The 19,597-nt window shown below is 45.7% G+C and overlaps 1 protein-coding gene across 2 annotated transcripts; it reads left to right on the forward strand.

Annotated features, from left to right (window-relative positions):
• The first annotated feature begins 11,329 nt into the window (after nt 1-11,329).
• VSTM5 (V-set and transmembrane domain containing 5) lies at nt 11,330-19,439 on the forward strand. Of its 2 annotated transcripts, none has more exons than XM_064441362.1 (4): nt 11,330-11,705; nt 14,816-15,145; nt 15,245-15,385; nt 16,952-19,439. In XM_064441362.1, the coding sequence occupies exons 1-4, from the start codon at nt 11,621-11,623 to the stop codon at nt 16,993-16,995; spliced, it is 600 nt and encodes a 199-aa protein (XP_064297432.1). In that variant the 5' UTR covers nt 11,330-11,620; the 3' UTR covers nt 16,996-19,439. The 2 variants fall into 2 exon arrangements, with proteins under 2 accessions (XP_064297432.1, XP_009499931.2); XM_009501636.2 differs by lacking the exon at nt 11,330-11,705 and adding an exon at nt 13,721-13,831.
• The last annotated feature ends 158 nt before the right edge of the window (nt 19,440-19,597 follow it).

The raw sequence follows: 19,597 nt of genomic DNA on the forward strand, positions 1-19,597 counted from the left end.
CCAGCATCTGGGCAGCACTCTACTGTCACCTGGGCTGGCAGGATCCACTGAGATACCCTGAGGCTTCCATTGTCTTGGTTTTCCTTGATGGTTTTAGACTTCATCTCCTGTGGAGCATCTGAGAGGGTATCAGACAGAAGTTTGATTAAAAAACAAGAATACAAAATCAATGCCATGTACATTAGGTGGATTAATAAGTGGCTGACAGGTCCAGAACTGTAATTACAAGTAGAAAATTATCATCAGTATCTGAATCTCTAGTGAGGTTGATTCCTGGCATTATGCTATTGAGCTGCACTTATCAGTGACTGGGTAGGCATTGAGGAGCAGTCCACATCATGTGCACAGCTGGGCGAACAAACAAGATGCCCTTCAGTATGGACTAATGGACAATCTAATACAGATGTCTATAGACAGCTCAAGTTAATCACAGTCTAAAACTGACTATTGCTTATGTTGTCCTACAAGGAAGCTCTGAGTGATGCTATGCACTGTCATGTCAAAATTTAGATGAGATGAATCATCCACTACTTTGATAACGCGTCTTCTCTCACAGGCAGGGCTTATGACAAGATCCAATGTCTGGAAGTCAAACCTAGACAAATTCAGACTGCAAACACAAGGCTCAGCTTTTAAGGACCTTTTAAGGTCTTTTAAATATTAGAACAATTTGCCAAGGATTGAGGAGAATTCTTCATTACTAAAAATGCTACAGTGAAATTGGAAGCTTTTCTGAAAGTTATCCTCTCTTTTAAGGAGGAATTCATTCAGGGAGCCCTCGGGCATGTGATGTCCAGCCCACAGTTCAGACTGGCAAACCCCAGTGATGTCTTCTGTTCCGCACTTCTTCCAGCCCTGATCTCAGAGCTGGAGATGGGCAACCAAGTACCATCCAGGTGAACACTACAGCTTTTAGCTTAATGCTGACAAATGCTCAGAGCCTTGCTGTTACCCTTGAGCTCCAAACATGGAGAACAAGACAAGACCACAGTGAAACCTGGGAACTCTTTCTACCAACTGCAAGCTGTGACACTTGCATTGCATTGCAGAAAGGGCACAACAGGATTTTCTTTAATATAAACATCGTATTTATTTTCTCCCAGAGTTCACCTATGTTCACAATTCAATAATAACAGACCTTGACTCCATTACAGAATTGGAGAGAAATTTTACACTATGGGACTAAAGCAAGCTGAAAAATTTCCACCTTTCCCACATTTTTTACAATTTTGCTGAACTGTGCAATGTTGTGTTGTACATCGTGTAATGCAGCTCTGGACGGGGCTCAGATCACAGTGTGATGAGCACAGTCTGAGGGCTGATCTGCGGCAGAACTGAACAGGGCAGTTTGAAATGATACTTTGCAGAGATTCATTCCTCTGCACATCTCTTAATCATGCTAAGTTTTCAAGCCTAACTATGATAATTAATTGCAAAGACTATCTAATTCATGATTGTCATATTAGAAGGAATTAGGAAGGAACAGGTAGGGAGCCCTGCCAGTTTGAAAGAGTTCATTGGTACGGGCAAGGAAACAAGAGGGAAGAGGAGAAGAGCCACAGACAGGAAAGAGAGAGAAACACACAGGAAACAAGAATGAGGAGCACAGCACAGGATAGTCATAGATATGGTGCTCAAAGTGAGAATATTCTCTCCTATGGGGAAATATTCCCTCCTGGAGGATGCTTAGAGTGATGATACTATACCAAAAAATGGCCAGAAGCTTAGCAAGTAGTAACATCCACCTTACCCAAACCTGACTTTGACATCAGAAAAAAGTCTATGTTGGATAAATTTACTCCTTTTCCTGTATCATCATTAATTAAAGGAGAACTGGGATGTAGGAGTGGAAATTTTATGGGTGTTAAAAGGGAACTTTCAGTTCTACTTTCCCAAGTAGCAGTATTCTTGGTTAGATACAATATATACCGGACCTTCAATATTAGTTAATATGCAGTTGTTATCATTTCATTGGGTAGTGAAACAGAGATAGGGCTTTTTAAATTTTTTTTTTGTTTCTTGGCCTCACTACCCAGTTACTAATTGTAAATGCAAGAAGCACTTTATGGACTGGGAGTTATACACTGGACATAAAACAGAGACATACGGTTTCCAGAAATGAGTTATTTTACGCATCACTAGTGTGTAGCTTCTTCTTGGATGGATGTGGCTGGTTAGAGACAGGCTTTCATACCACCCCTCTGGACCCAAGCAGAAAGGATATGGGAAGCAATCATCAGGTCTGTAGAGGGAACGTAGGCAGGTTGTATTAACTGTGTCCTTTCCAAGGTTCTCAGGCACTGAGAATAACACACTACTCTGAAAGTGAAGTCTTTAATGTCTATGAGCACTGGCGGCTGCCTGAACAGCAAGGCATAAATTAAAGATAGCCTTTAGCACCACTGCAGTCACCAAAGGCCATGCAGAGGTTGTGTCCTGACATCTCTGAAAGAAATTCATGCCACCTTAGCATGGATTCATGCTAACTTGCATGCACTCTATGAAAGATTACTGCTCAGTCCCATCAGGGTAGGTCTAGACCAACCTCACTGAAGCTGCTTTGGCTATATAATCCCCTCATCAGGAGAAAAGTCACCTTTGCACATATCAGTCTGGAAATAAGACTGAAAAAAGTGGAAATGAGGCTGAAGTCCAACATGCAATTTCTGCCTTAAGGCTCCTTCAGTTCATCCAATTAAAACACAGTTCCTCCACAGGATTACAGTAGGTTTTCCCAAAAGCAGGAATCAAACTTCAAACATTTAATGAGGATCAGAGATTAATAAAAAGTGAATATAAAACTTTTTTCCCCAGTTGCTGTATTGATGTTTCTACATCAATTCATTAAGAGACCAATTTTCCAAAGCCCTTCCAGGTTCAGAGAACTGTTTAGACATTTGAATAGAAATCTGGGATACAGAAATATACAGGTAAAATTAAATTTGCAGAAAAGACTAGATTCACAGAACTAAAAGGCCTCTTAGAAAAGTAAAAACTACAGAAAAAAATTAAATACTGTTTGAAGTAGACAAAGGCTGGGCAAACCCTTCAAGAGCACTAGATGAACTGCCCCTGCTTGCTGTCCTTAGGACCAAGCACTTCTTTTAATTCAATGTGTAACTTGATTTACGGGAGTACTCCCATTCAATTCATCATGGTGATTCAAATCTGGGAAACACTACACAAACTGAGGTCATGGTCTTGCATTGGTCTCTCTGCATGTGAGGGTCAGTGTGCACACATGAAGCTTTAGGAAGTCCTGGGGCTTTGGGCAAGGCTCCGTGCTGATCAGCTGCACGTGCTGTTGTGTAGCTCCTTCTTGGAAACGCAAAATGAACCCCACAGGGTGGCAAGACCACAGCTGGGGAAGGGTGTAGAAAAGACAGGGGCTACAGCTTGCTATATGGATCATAGGTTTGGCCACATTAGACCTTGCTTTTAACTTTGCAATGGAGATAATATCTGTCAGATGGGCACACTATCATTAAAACCAACAGCAAAACTTAAAACTGGCTAGTTGGATATAAAATTTCTAGCTGTACTTCCACTATGGAGTCCAACATCATCATACACTGGCCCTGTTGCTATGAAGGACTAAATTCTAGGTCCTACATGTTTTTCGTAAAGCGAGCACCATGTCTGAGAGACCTCATCCAAACGCTGTGTATGCCAGGGCTATAAAACACTAAGATGGAAAGGATGCTTACCTTCAAGAGGTGAATATGATACTGGAACTCATGCAGGCTCCAAATTCCTGCAGGCAGATTCAATATGGGAGAAGCCTCACCATGCTCCACTGAAGGTAAACACCACCCTACCCAGCTCTCCTCCCCCTCACAACTTGCAGGGCAATGCAAGTGCCTGGTGCCAATCCTGGTGTGCATGGCAAGAAAGGAGAATGGGGTTTTGTGGGAAGTTGGAAGAAATAGGACCAGCAGGAGAGGTAGGATACAGGCTGTACTCACCGCTTCCCAGTTGTGCTCTTATGAGCAAGAATGAATAAATCACGTTTTGGTCTCAGAATTTTTATTTGGACTGTATCACTCTAGATATCCCTCTGGTGTAAATTTCAGGCAAGGATTTTGTCAGTGGATAAAACTGGAGTGTCTCCTGTTCTTCAAATCAAGTTTTGAGAACATACTAAAAAGGTAAAACAATTTAAGTTTCCTTTTCCTTAAACATAGCAGCCCTGGCATGTCCTGTGAGATGCGACTTATTGGGCAGTGTTGAGTCCACCTGGTCACCATTCTTCACAAAATGTTTTAGGGATAGATGTTGCTGAGCTCCCCATCCAGACACCCAAATTGCAGAGACGTTTTAATAATTTACTCTCTAGCACCACCTAAGCACAGTCTCAAGTAACACAAACCAGCGCTTCCCTTTCAGAGCATGCCTTTCCCTGAACCCTGAATGTGCATCTCACAGTATCACCAGAAGTGTCCTCACCAGGAGATGCAACCTGCCACTGAGCACCATTGTCTGCCACTTGCCAATCTGATATGCACCTCCCCAAGTGGCTGGTGGCCTTTGGGCCTTGGCGAGGCACCTGCAGCCCATCCTGGGTCACCATGAACCAGGTGCCTCTGTTAAAGTTGTTGGCAGATCTTCTGCTGTCAGTGATGGTGCTGCATGACCTCCTCCACCAGCCACCCACCCACATCACACTCCTGCAAATCAGAAGCAAAAAATAAAGGAAGATTCCATCTCTGATATGTTTGGAGCATTTCCGAAGTCCTCCCTACACACAGTCTGAGGTGAGGAGCTGGGACCAAGGCTATAATTAATGCTTTGTTGTCCATGGTGCGCCAGGAGGAAACCACCCATGAGGCATGTGCAAGGGTCTGGGCTGTGACTGCCCTGAGTTACCTGCACTTGCTTCTGTGGGAGACACCATAATTACACCACCATTGCACAATCATGGTCTTTATTTGAAAGGCAACGTGCCTAAAATGCTCCAGCAGTCTTTCTGCAGGGCCGGATGGGCTTGACTCGATTTGCTTCGGTGCTGCATATTCCCAGCTGCCCGCAGGCACCATGTCCGAACATGGGAGCCAACATGGGCAGTGAGGCTGCCCACAGCAGAGTATCAAGCCTGGCTCTCCAGAGAGACCCGGTGGGCAGCCCCTGCTTGGCCATTCTGCAAACCCAGAAAGCACCTAAATCAGTAGTAGAAAAAGAGGGTTCTGGTTTCAGCAGCTCAGTTAGACCTCATGAGGTCATGGCTGTGCTGAAAGGGCAGGTCAAAGTAAATTCTTTGCACCAAATATACACCAAATGAAATGGCAAGATGCTCAGGTGATCCACATAAAAAGAGCTGTTGAGGTTTAAATGTAGATATTTAAATGGTCCATTTCAACTAAACCAGCTTAATCATGCTTAATTATTACCTTGTTTAATTATTACTCATGCTTAATTCTATTGAAGTTCTCACCTAATCTGTACATATCGCTACTTCTGCATCTTAGAACAGTGACCAAATTGGAGATGGGAGAAAAGCTTGAGTGCCTGGGGCATCCCAAGATTTGGCATGACCAAACCTTGTGCTATTCTAGTAACAGTGAGGAGAAAATAAAAACTGACAGGGAAAAAAGTGAAGACAGAAGAGTTCCTTTGCATATTTTCCCCTTTTTGAGATTGTTTTCATTCTGCACACAGATGTGCCATTTGCTTTGCTGAATTCTGCAGTTGAAATTATTCACACTGCTAATAATCAATAGTGAAAAGTACCATGGATCAGGAAATTAGAACTAGAGTATCTTGGAAAATGATCAGATGTTACATGTGATAAAAGCTCCTTTTATATTTTATTTGTATGGTGTAACACTAACCAGCCCTTTTCTAGACAACAGACAATAACTTCAGACCTTGATGCAAGGTGAAGGATTATATGAATGACTGACCTTCTGATGTCCGGGTCAAATTGGAACACAAATATTTTTATTTAATCAGAAACATGTCATTGTTTTACTAGTATTACTTTGTCTTTTTTTTCCTGAAATTAAAGCCTACCTTGTTCTGTGGAGTTAACATTTCAAAGTAAAAGAAATGGGCACCCACTTATTCTCCTCTATCCTGCGTCCCCAACATGTCCACATTTGACCTGGGTCTCCCATTTCTTGGGTGTGAGCTTCTACCGTTCACTGTTGAATAAAAGGCAAGAAGAGAAAGACAGTAAACCCTGCTTATAGGCTTTTGGATTCTAGCCTGGGAAAAGAACCCTGAAAATATTCATCAAACAGGATTCAAATTCTTTAGCAGCTTTAGATGAAGCAAAACAAGTTTTTGATAATAGATTTACCTACTGGGCAATGCCTTGGATTCTTTAAGCCTCTTTGATTTATAGAGCTGGACTATAAAATCTAAGAAACAAGCCCTTAAGTGACATATATGCAGCTTTCTGCGAAAGCCAGCCTGCCTGTTTCACTAGAGACAGTGTGTACCAAGTCCCTGGACACATGCACCAACTGCGCCAGGCTGGAAATCCCAACCTAGTAGTTGTAGTAAAAGTGAGCGTGGATGCAACCATTACCTGCCTTCAGTCTCTGGGAAGATCTTGATGGCCAAGCCATACCAGAAAGCATTTGTAGCCAACTCCTACAAGATTTACTTCTAATTTTGCAGGATCTGAGGAAGTTCTCATGGCTGTCACACCTGCCCTGATTGGTGCCATAGCTGCTTCTCTGGGTCAAGCAGTTTTTCTTGGCATGGCTTGTGGCAGAAGAATTGCTGCTAGTGTTGATAATCAATGCCCCAGCGTCTTAGGCATCACCTGCAGGTAGGTGCGTTGAGCATGATGAAATGGACAAAAGAGGAGGAGGGAAGACAGGGAAAAACACTAAAGAAGAGCTCAATGAATTGCAGTGGTCATACCAAAGTGCGAGCCTGCAGCCACTGTCCCTGTGCTGACTGTGTCCTGTGCTCTTGCCACACCTTCTGGAAGGGATAAAGGCCACCTCAGAGACCCAAGGAAGCGAGAATCTTTTTTCTCTCTTTTGCCATAAAATTCCTTAAAGAAAAGCAACTTCATGCTTTGGTTTCCTCTTGAAAGAAAATGGGGTTATTGCACTCTCTGGATATTCAGGAGGAGGATGTAACGTCTTGGAAGAGTTTTAATGCCACGTAGCGAAACCCTGTTTCATTTCTGACACTGAACAGTGCCTTGTGGGCAAATGCAATCCCCAGCTATCCCCACTCAAAGGTGCAGTTTGAGTACCTCCCATTTGATACAAGTTGTTTCCAAATGTCTCACTTCTACTAAACATTTGTGCATCATCAGATACACATTTCTGCATCTTTCAAGGTTGAGTTTCACTTAATTTCATTTTCTTCCTCTATTTTCCTAACCCCCAATACCGCAGACCAAAACCACAAGGAGACTCAGGCAGTCTAGAGAGCTTAAAAAGTGGAGGAATGCTGACAGACCAGGGCTGCTCATGGTCTCTCCTCTTCCAGTTATTGATTGGTTTGGGTTAAGAGAAGGCTTTTTGAACTGTGCCTCTGCCAAAAAAAACAAAAGGCAAAAAGAAACCACTGACAAATCAAGCACAGATTTGGCCAGGTTCTACTTCAGATGCTGAAAAATACTTTGTTTCATCTTATATGGATAGAAGGACTGTTTTTACACACTGAGACCTCCCAGTGAATGTCCTTTTCACTTCCAGAAGACCAGAATAAAGTAAGCCTGGGCCACCAACTTCATGTGAAAGAGGAGGGTCCAGCAGGATGTTACCTGGTTTTCTTCTATTCCTGTGCCTGGTGTACATTTCTGTTGCAGGTTCAGAAGCCTGCAGCTCTTTCCTGTTCTCTGCCAGCTGTTTGCCAGCTCACTGCATCCACCAAAAGCATCTCAAGCCAGTAGTGAGCAGCCTCCACAGCCCTCTGACCCTGCAGCTGCAAAGGCCTGCAGTCTCTCTTAACATTTCTTTGCTGAATTCTGAATTCCACGGTTCTTGCAGGATGAAATTACCTCTAAAGTGCTATTGCACATCTGGAACCTCTGTGAATTTTTAACTCTGATGTTTTTTCCTTTTCTTCAGCAACAGACAAGGTCAAGCATTTTGTTGAGTCCAAAAAGACATCAAACAAAAGGGTGGGCAGGGTGGGGGGGGAGAAAACTCTCTGTATAAAGTATTTCAGAGTACTCCTGCAGCATATTAGAGAGCAAAAGGAGCTTTCTGGCTCCTATCTGGCTGTTGTTGCAATTGTTAATGTGGTTTTGTTCCATTATTAATGACACGAGAAAGAGAAATCAGGCCTTCCAGACAAACTTTAGAGACTCTCAGATGGCATAGAAAATGAAGGGGGAAACCTCCCCCCCCTCAAAATAATGGAAATTAGCAAAGGGAAGGGGAGGGGAAGCTTAATATACTGAGCATGTAGCAATAAAAACCTGCAGGTGTCTATAGCACTGTAGGGATGGTGAACAAAATCTTTTATAAAGCTTGTAAATCATTCCCAGAGCCTGCTAGTTTAAGGGCACTTTGTAATTAAACCAGGAAAAACTAATTCCTTATGGCCTGTACTATATTGCTTGATAAAGTTGTGTTTCCTAGAACTGCTGATTGACAAGCAGAGAAAAACAAAACCAGAAAAGCAACATTAATGGACGAAATGTCTGCAACCCAGAGCAGCGTATCATTTGCCTCATCTGAATGTGGTCAGACAGGATTTTGATAAAAAACTTTGTTAGGAAAATACATCATGAATATGCCAAGGTAAGTAATCTCAGGACCAACACTCCAGTCTGGCTTTCCTGTAAAGTTACTCTGAGTTAGCTACCAAACCAGCATCCCTGCAGAAGAGCCGGGCAGGGCACACCCCTTTGTTCCCACATGGCAGAAACAGCTCCACAGCTGAAGCCTTGTACTGATGCCCAAGCACTGACACCCAGGACCCACCACTGGCTCGTCCACAGCATCCTCTTCAAACCCCATCCCAATAGCAGGAGAGATCTGCTGAAGGCCAACCCCCATTGCATTCACCATGCTGGGAGGCAGGCAGATGCTAGGAGGACTCAGAGGGGCCAAGGTTAAATTTGGTTAGACTGGCTGTTAATCAGTAATACAGCTGACATCGGTACTCCTTGAAGTCAGGTGATTGGTCTGCAGTCACTTGTTGATGGGGCTGCACCCGGTGGTCCCCAACACCAGCCCCTGCATTGCTGCTCGCCACGGCCATGCTCCTCCGCAGGCTGCTAGCAGGAAGCCTGCCTCAGAAACACCCCCCGCCCGCCACTGCTCCGCTGCCCTGCCAGGGGGCTTCCACCCTGCCCGAAGCGCTCACCCATTGCTGCTCTTTCACACCCTGACACATCTCTGCTGAAGAGAAACCTCCTCCTTTGCAGAGGGGATATTTGCAGCACAGCAGGAGAAAGTGTTGCTTGCAATGGGCTCTCAGCGAGAGAGGAACCAACTGGCTTTCAGATAAACAGGGTTTATAAAAATCTGATCAAATGCTTTCTTAATACTGGGTATTTTGTCACATGTGTCACTGTATTTCTTGAGGTGCAGTTTATATTAAAAAAACCCAACCTCTAGACATTTTAAAATTTTCCCTTTAAAAAGAAGGAATCTGAAAGCTCTTTGCTGTTAATTATTGATGTTGAAAACAAACACTCATTTCTTTTCCCAGGACTGAACATTTGATCTATACTGCAAAGCCAAAACTGCCAAGACCGGGATTTCAATTTCATGACTAACACCTGTCTTTCCAATAGAGTGGATTAAATCAATGCAACCAGTGTGATACATTTTAAATTACTCAAAGCTCATTTTATATGAGCATATGCCCCATATGTTGTGCTGCCAAAATAGGTCACTGGGCCAAGAGCTCAAAAATAATTTAAATAAGAGTTTAAAGAAATTAAAAAGGAAAATGTCATAAATTTACATTGCCATGACACCTTTTTTAATGCTTTGAGGCATAAAACTGCCATGAAGCAATGGGGTCAGGAAGAAATTTTGCCACTGGGGATGTCATTTTCAGCAGGGACGCCCAGACGCGATGTTGGCCTGACACAGCAAATGGAATTTGGCAAAGCACAGGAGCAGCTCAGACAGGTGGGGTGGCGGGGAAGCACTTTGTAGGCTGCCTTCACAGATGAAGTGCAACCGCACTTTCAGACACCCCCAGCACCACAGCAGGCTGCAAAACCTAAATGACATCAAATATTCAGGCAGTATATCTTCACTGATCTCTCCTCCCCGTCCCTTCATCTGACTCCCATCGCTGAAGCCTCAAGAGATGCACCAGAAGTCAGGGAAGCTGGAGCTTTTATTGCGCCCTGAATAGAAGAAGGACCCTGGAGTCCATGAAGCTTGTGCCCTCTCTTGCCAAGACCTGACCTAAGTACTGTGAAGTCCCCCCTGAAGTGTGCAAGTAGGAAACCCTAATGACACATCAAGGCTTTCACCTGGCTGCATGACAGCATCACATTTGTTGGAGAACGCCCGCGGGACCCCCCTGCCCAGGGCTGTGCTTCGGCCATGCTGACCCCCACCGGGCTCACTTGCCATTCTCACAGACAAGCGGTACGTAGGGAAACCCGCACTAGGCCATACAGTGCAGTGGGAGGCATGGCTGCCCGGCGCAGAGGGCTCTGTCAGACCCCGGCTGTCTCCCCTCGTGTGGGGAGCTGCCCTTCCCTCCCACCCAACCTGAAAAGCCTGTGCTGACGAGCGGACTGAGGTGTCTCTCTTCTGTCCACACCCTACTAAAGAAAACTTGAGGAGGGGGAAACATGAGGAAGAGGGGTGCAGAAGACCTGTGAAAGGGCCGCCCCGGCATTGTAACCCTTTCGCCAGTCAGAGGGACAGCTCTCCTGGGGGTGCATGTGCCCTCCGGCGGCATCCGCCCCTGAGCGAGGGTGAATTTTCAGGACTGGGGCACTCTCATGTTTTCTAATCATGTTTCTTTCTAACTCTCACTGTCCCATACGTTCTGAAAGAAGGAAAAGCATTTCCGGGGACCTCCTCTGGAAGACGGTGGAAGGGATAGAGGAGGACCCAGTGCTTGTGCTGGGTACGGTAGGATGGAAACCACTTTCCAGCGCGGCCACCTGAGATGGCCCCTGGGGACACGGAGGTGATGTCGCCCAGCCCCGCCACCCCACCTGCACCATCGCCAGGCTCCTGGGGGCAATAAAGAAATTTTTAACACACCGAAGGGAAATTTCCCTTGCGGGTACGTGTTCCCTTAGCGATCGCACACACAGAAAAAATACAAAAGCCTCCACGGCCGCGTCCCCCGACGCCTGGGCTCGGTCCCTCCGCCCCGGCCGGGCCGCGCGGCCCCCCCGGCCCCCCCGGCCCCCCCGCCCCATTAGCGCTCATTTCCTGGCCGGGGCGATGGCAGGCGGCCGGGCAGCGCTTTCCCTCCCTCAGCCAATTGCATCTTCAACCCGTATCGGAGGATCGCGGGGGGTGAGGCGTGGGAGAGCCCGCGGGCCGGTGCGGCGGGCGCCGGCGGGGAGCTGCGGGCAGCCCCGGCGCCGCGGCAGGCGCGGGAGGACGAGGAGGGAGAGGAGCGAGGAAGAGTCCTGGGGCGGGCAGCCCGCGGGGTCGGGCCGCGCTGGCCGGCCCAGCCGCGTAAATGCAACCCCTGGGGCATCGGCTGCTCTCTGATGAGACCGCTCCAGGGCTGCCGGGGACGGGGCGCCGTCGTGGGGACCGTCACCCTCTGCCTGGCCGCCGGGTGGGCTCTGCAGAGTAAGTGTCCCTTTCTCCCCTCCGCCTCCTCCTCGCCGCGCTACCCCCGGCTCAGCCCCAGCGCCCGGTACCGGTGCGGAGAGCGCGGCCGCCCCCCCCCGGCCCGGGCCTCGGGCCCGGCCCCCGCCGCGCTGCCGGCGAGCGGCGAGAGCTCCTCCTAACCCGGCCTCCACCGGGAGTGCCCGGAGAGCTGCCGGGGCGGACGGGGACGGGCCTGACGGGGGCTCAGGCAGACATCGCTGCTCTCTGCAGGCTGGAAGTGTCCCGGGGAGGCTCATCCCCGCCCCTGCCGCTCCCCGGAGGAAGCGGGGGAGCTGAACGCTGCCAGCCCGGGGCGCGGAGCCGCGGCTCGGGGGGGACGAGCCCCACGGCCCGGCCAGCAGCCGCCGCTCCCCCCGGCCTTCCCAGCCACGGAGGGGACAAGGCGAGGAGGAGGAAGCAAACCCCCGTTAACCCGCCCGAAGGGCTTCGGGCCGCGCCGGGAAGCGCGGTGGTGAAGAGGGTAGGCGGGTTTCAACCCGGCACCCCACGGGGGGCGAGTGGGGAGTGGGCAGCAGGCGGGGTCGGCCGGGCCTCTCCAGGCGGGGGCTGGAGGAGGCTGCAGCCATCCCCCGTGCCGGAGAGTTGGCGTGGGCAGTGCCGCCGGGGTTTGGTTTGGACACGTCACGCCGCCTCCTTCGTCATCGAGGTGACGCAAAAGCAGGACACGGAACTGTGTCCAGAGTTGCAGAGCTCCGTTTTAGAGCTGCTCCCCCCTCCCCATTTTAGCTCCTGCGTGGAGGCTCCTCGCTGCCAGACCCTTTCCACCTGCTCCCCAGCACGCTGCAGGCCCGGCTGCGTTGCTACAGCCAGGGCTGGCTCACGGAGCCGCGCTTCCAGCTTTGACTCTTGGCCAGGCAAATACTTCAGTGGGCAGCAGCATGTGAGGGACAGCAAACTTACCGCATTTCGAGTGGCAGCGGTACCCTGCTCTCCTCGGTGCGTGTTTTTACTGGGTGCGAAGGGTCTGGTTTTGTAACCAGCAGAGTACAGTGGCCTTGCGTAGGGCGCTGCAAGTGGGTGTGATGTTTGCTTTCAAGGCTGATGCAGCTCTCTTTGGATTAGACCGGTTCAGGTGATCTAGACAGACTGCATATTAAAAATATTTTTGAATGGTTAGATATTACGTTGCCTTTTTTGGCCTTGTGTGCTGGATAGGGACAGAAAATGTTTAAAGTAATTTAATGGAAGGATTTTTTTTTCTAACATTTACCTTGCAATCACATATTCAAAACAAAGCCATGCCCTTATCAAAACATAAAAGGGTCACTGTGGTGAGACACTGGGCTCCTGTCTGGTCTGGTCAGAGACAGTGCAAAAGGCCTTTAAATAAACACATGGAGCAGAAAACAATTAGAACAATTTGCAGTGATTACCAGAGGTTCCCGTCTGTTCTGTTTCTCTAGCTGGCACAAACCCCCTTTTCACAGCTCTGGTTAGTCTCTCCTGCACACAGGCTCAACAACAGAGCACAGCTTAGCTGAGGACGTGCTGGGCTACTGGAAAGCATGGTGTCCCTGCAAGGGGACAGGGGGGTCACGAGCATGACAAGATGCACACGAAGAGGGAATCCCAAGAGTGTTATATTGGAAAAAGCCTAAATCCTATCTTGTTTAAAAAATATAGAATGGCTGGGCCTTGCTCCTGTGCTGGTCCCCTAGGTGAGGACCTGGAATCACTCGCTCCTTGAGCTTCCCTGCCTTGCCTTAACCAGCACAGTTTCTGAATTCTGCTAGGGATCCCAAACAGAGCAAAGTCAGCTTGTAATGCATTTACCCATCTCTCCCGATTCGTGGTTGCTCTGGGGTTTTGTCCGTGGTGGGGGGTGCTTACTTTTTTGATAAGATTTTAAAGAAATAATGTCTTCCCCTTGGAGATTTTTTTTCTTTGCCCTTTTTAACCATTCTTTTCCCTGAAGACTCTGCAGAACCTCCAGGAGCATCCCCAGGGGTCTTGCTTTGTGCTCCTTCAGCATAGCTGAGGATCTCGTCCTCCGTCCTTCCTGAGTTACAGACGTTTGCAGCTCAGCATTATTTGTTCAGTTCTGCTCTTGCAGTCGGGCTGTTCCCACGGTATGAGGAGAGCAGGTGAGCTGCTCCAAGCCAAACCAGGAAAAGGCATTCAGCTGTGAGGCTTATTCTGTGCTTTATCTGCCTTTTGTCTGGTTTGATTTTTGTGGGTAGATAACAGGATTTCAGTCTCTAGTCTCATACATGCCACTAATTATTAAAAAAATGTATGCCAATTGGAACTGAGATGTTTGCTGTTCATCCAAATCTGCATGCAGAAATACCCACACGCAGGCAGAAATTGTTGCAGTTACACATTAAACTAAATGGTCAGTTCTGTTTCACAGTGTTACGAACATCTCCGTAACCACACAAGTAGGAACTAGGTGAGAATTAAATATTCTTTCATGCACATTTTTGCCTGGAAATCAACAGGAACATGAAGCCCCTGACTTTGCGTGAAACAGTGTACCGTTATTACATGTGATTTATCTGCACTGGTGTATAACTAAGCTGCCTTTACGAAGTTGTTGTCTCAAATGTTGATTATGCGTCCTGAAAACATGATGAAGTCCTTGCTATGTCTTTACATACTTAGGCCTGCTACAGTTCTTGCTTTTGGTGGATGGTAATTAATTAATGTGTTACCTTGGCTGTGGTGATTAAACTTTCCAATCAAATGTAGGATTTTAAAGGAAAGCTAGTTACTGATGAATACAAAAGCATTGCTCAGTTTTCAGAAAATGTTATGCTCCCTTACCCAGAAAGACTCTTCCAATCTCTCCTCTTGGTTATCAAAACACTGGAACACATGCAACTACTTCTCCTGTGTGGTGGAAAAGTTCCTCCTTGCTATCACCAATTCAGAATGTGTATTTAGTCTTTAATTTAAGTATGTGCGTTCCTCTTACTGTCAGCAGAAAGAAAGAGATACTGCAAAGCATCCTTTCTTAAAACAGACCACTGAGATAGGCAGGATGACTCACGCCCCAGAGGTCCCATCCTGCCCTGGGCAGTTGCTGCAGCATCACCTCCACACTCTCACCCTCCTTTGTCTTTCAGCTCCCGGAGGAGTATCATTAGTTGTCCCACAACCCAACATCAACGCAACGGTGGCACAAAACATCTTGCTCTCAGTTGAATACTCTTGCAGAGGCATCGCCACCATTGAATGGAAGCATGTGTCGAGCTGGGGCACCACCAAAATTGTTGAGTGGAAAAGTGGGAATTATGTCAACATATCCACAGTCTACAAGGACAGAGTGACTACTTTTGAAAATGGCTCTATACAGCTTCTCAATGTGGGTATGAGAGATGCCGGCTACTATTTTATCACTGTAACGGAGGAGTATGGAACCAACACCTACGGCACCATCATAGTCAACGTTTACGGTACACACTACATGGGAGTTCTTGGCTTTACCCTGTGTTTAAACATTAATCTGCTTGTAATCAATTTCATAATATTAATTTTTTCTGTCGTTCCTGCAGAGATTATCTATGAAGATTTACATTTTGTAGCAGTTCTCTTTGCATTTCTCGCTGCAGTATCAGCTATTTTGATCTGCTTCATGTGGCTGTGTAATAAATCTCTGCATCTATTTCAGAAGACGGCGACACACAAACTAACAGGTACCTCTCTAAGAATGCAGTCAAGGTATAGAGTTTTGAAGTCTGAATTTTGATCCTAAATTTCACTTGCAATTTGAGCCATAAAGGTGCTAAGCAGGGACACTGAGAAACAAGACTGGAAGGGCTCAGTTCAGTTATCCTGTTCACCTCTCTACTAGCTGAGACAACTGAATAATAGGTATTTAGTTGCAGAACGATCCACAGGACATCTACATTACACATTTTACATCAGAAACCACAAAACACTTCCTAACATTGCTAACTGCAAAACTTAGGGAGAAAAGGCTAGAGCTGCAGTAACTCCCCCATCAGAGGGCAGGAGACAAAGTCGAGAGTATCAGCAATGCTCTCAAGGTCTGCACCAGAAGGGTATCTCTGGAGGGAAAACATTCAAAGGGCCCTTGGGAGGGTCTCCCACTTCATGGAGAAGTGCCCCTCTTTTTCTCCTCTCAAACCCCCCTTTCATCTGTCCTCATGTTTGATCCAGTTGCAGACTTCAGTGAACACTGACTAATATCAAAAGCAGACTCCCTAACGCATGCCAAAGACGCCAGTCACGAACAGCAGATCAAGGGCTGCACTGAAGGGAACATTCACATATTAGAGAAGAAACTGAAGCCTAGGCAGCAAGACAAGGTGCCGCGCTATGGGCCTGGGCTCAAGGTCTGGGCACATCCTTGGAACAGGAGGTTTCTTTTACCACTTCAAAAACATTTCAAGCATTTACCTCCCTTTGTAAGTGCAGGTCTTCTAGTGGTTTCTTGCCCTGTAGGTAAAAGGTCTGTATTTCTTCTTTAATAAGCACTGCTTCAGCTGTTACATTACAACAAGCAACCTAAGTATCAGTATTTTACTAGAGCAACACACTCAAGAATCCTAAGCCTCATGGCCTAGACTTTGTGTCAACTCTGCAAAACCTGATACGAGAAGAGATTAATGTGGCTCAAGCTGTCTCTTCCTTTCTGCCACTCACCTACGTCTCTAAGGGCTGCTGCTGTTTCCATGCTGCACACAGTGCCGACAAGCTTCTGTAGCTACTGAAAATTTTCCTATCATGCCAGAATATACAGGCTTTTGTATAGATAAAGTCTTTCCTTCCTCCAGTTAAAGCCAATCTTCCTACAGATACAGTGTTTTACAAGGTCTAAATCAAATCCATTTGTTTGGCAGACTTCAGGAAAACCACAGTTCCGTTGACTTGCTCCATCATCTCCTAGCACATGATCCAAAGCAGGGACCTAAGTTCTGCCCCAATTCCACCTTAGAAGAGCCTTCCTTTCAAAAGTCATGAAGAGAGGTATAAGGACCGGCCCTATGGACTTTAGTTTTCATAGTGCCTTTAGTCTTGTATTAGAAGAAACCAGCGTCACTTTAAAGACTGACAGGGACTCTTTATGCAGTTAAATATTTTGAAAATATGTATTTAAAACCTAATTGTAGATGAGTAAGCTTGAGCTAATATTAAAAAGTTCAAAATGGCTCAGCTATTAACACAGCGTTGTTAATTTTGGAACGCTGGCCTTCCGATCTATTTGCCAATCAATAACAACATCCTTTTATTTGCAGCAAGTACAACTGAAGAGATCGAATTGGAAACCACTGAGTGTTAGCCAAGGACTGTCTCATAACAAAAATAACAATTCTACCTCAGGAGAAAGTATTGGCAAGGAATGTGAGAAGAAACCTAAAAGGTGAAATGTCTGTGACTACTGTAGAAACATCCTGACTTGCAAAGCTAATTAGACATGAAAGCAGCTGTGTCTGATGGAGCTGTTTTGACCTGTTAAGACTTTGGCTCTGCTAGCCAAGGTCAAAGTAAAAACGAGTATGCTTTCATGCTGAGCACCAACACGTTTTTGTGGCTAATTAATAAAATCTACAGCCTCTACCACTCTTAAAAACAACCAACCAAGCCTCTAAAATCAACCCATAAAGGAAATGATCATGGTCTTGAAGGGCACCCACATTTTGGCTACAGCAAATCTCCTATTACAGACAGAGGAGCCATTAGCATCCTTCAATGTAATAAATTTAATGTCTAATTACAGTATTACATTAAAAAATTAATTGCAAGGATTGAATCCTGTTTATTGCGCCTTTGCTGCCACTTTTGGGCATAAGGAATTTCCTGAAGCTGTGAAGACAAACTGTAATTCTTCATGAGACAAAGCAGACTGAAACAACGCGGAGCTGGTCAAAGTTCCCTCATTTATGTTTCAAATTGTTTACACTGCCCTAGGATACTAACACACATTTTGTGACATTACCAGGAAACGTTGTTAATCAAGGAACTACACACAGGCACCGAAGAGGACGCTGTCCATAATCACTAGAGGGGTCAGTGAAAATACTGAATATGTTACACCAGTGGGGTGGCAAAATTCTGAACAGTTTCACTGTGAAAGATGTCGAGCCCTTTGCAAGCTTACGCCACCAACAAACAGTCTATCTGGGAAGAAAAGTTAAAACTGCATTACTTTGAAATCTATTTACAAATACAGTTCTGAAATTGCACCTGTTGAGAAGCCACCTTTGCTTTCCTATGTTGTAAGAAAACGTGAAGTGATCTAACTAGTATTTTCTTGAATCTGCATATCACACATTTTCCACCTGCAGATCTCTGGGTAGAGCAAGAAAGCACCAAACTGACCGAGCTTCAAATTATTCTGTTTTGCTTTTGTAAAGAGAAGGATTTCGCAGTGTGAAATAAACTTTGAACATGTAAGAGACCATGGACTAGACTCTCTCTGCAGATTCCCATGCGGCTTTTTGAGCTGAACTGCTGCTACTTGAGTACTCTCTCACACTTCAGCTCGTATAAAAGCCTTATGCAAACACAAGACAGGCTGACAGAGCTTCCCCTCCGGTCAGGGACTGTGATGCTCAGGTGCAGAGGTAGGACAGGTTAGATCTGGAAAACCAAAGAATTTCTCACCAAGTGCGTAACAATACAAACAGGCTTTTCCCAAAGCACCCCGTAAACAATACTTTTTAAAAACCATCCCCAAATTGAACTGGCCATTTATAGTACAAAGGGACTCTCACTCACTCATAAATTTGGGTACCAGGTTCAGCTGGTTGCTCCTTCCTGCATCTAGGGTAAGAGGTCAAAAAAGGTGAGAAACTTAAAAAAAAAAAAAATATATCCCAGCTACAGCACAGCTTAGCAAACTAAGTTTGTAGAACAAACATTCTTCACTTTAAGTATCTATTACCAGTTTTCTGTGTCTTTGAGCAAATTAAGCTTTGACGACACAGAAGTTGCAAGTGCGTCTTTTTTAATCACCAAGCTTAAAGCATTTTGCAAAGTATCCATATAGCATACGGAAAACATTAAATTTTTTTCTGTTTATCTGTTCCAGATTATTTTTTTTCAATCCCTAAATCTTAGACCGTGAATGTGAAGTTATGCATTAGGCTGAGCTGAGTATATAGCAGGTGCACTTGCCAGACTTATTCAGAAAGGACGAAAAGTGCAGTTTACACAAAACACCATTATTATCTGCTAACACTGACCTGAATACTGTAATTGTCAAAGGAAAAGTCAGGAAACGTGTAGAGACATGAATGGCCATTTGAATCCATTGCTCTAATTGTAGAGATCACTTACATTTTTAAACTACAATATCTGAAAGCTGCGATGAAAGTAGGAAATGACCACTTAAAATTCTTAAAGATGCACTGTATCAGCAGTAAGAAGTTTCCAACTAGCACAGTTGTTCTACCTCCCTCAGCTTGGCTAAAGATACAGCAACTTCAGGCACCCATCCTTGGCTATTGACGCTGGTGCCAACCTCACTTTTAGGTAGCAGTAGCCTAGATGAACAACAGGGATTCAAATAATATTCAGTGAGGACTTAAGAGTACAGTTAGCCTAGGTATTGCTTTCCTTATAGACAATTTCTCACCCATGAATTTTACCCAGAATTAAACATGCTTGCTCTACATAGGTAGGGGTCACTTATAAAATACTCACATTTTCTTAAACTGATGTTTGCAATATGTATTATTAATGTCAATAAAATTTGATATACAGAACATGAGGTTAAGCTGACTCTGGCAGTTTCTTGCTACACTGGAGGTGCTTGAAGTATCTAAAATCTTATGGCAGGCTGTTAAGAAGTTTAGAAACTAATAGTTTTTCTTACTCCAGTTGTAAACTCCATGCAGAATAGCAGCAAATTTAATATTTGGAGCATTCCAAGCGATCAA

This window comes from Phalacrocorax carbo, chromosome 1, assembly GCF_963921805.1.
Source record: "Phalacrocorax carbo chromosome 1, bPhaCar2.1, whole genome shotgun sequence".
Taxonomy (NCBI): Eukaryota; Metazoa; Chordata; class Aves; order Suliformes; family Phalacrocoracidae; genus Phalacrocorax; species Phalacrocorax carbo.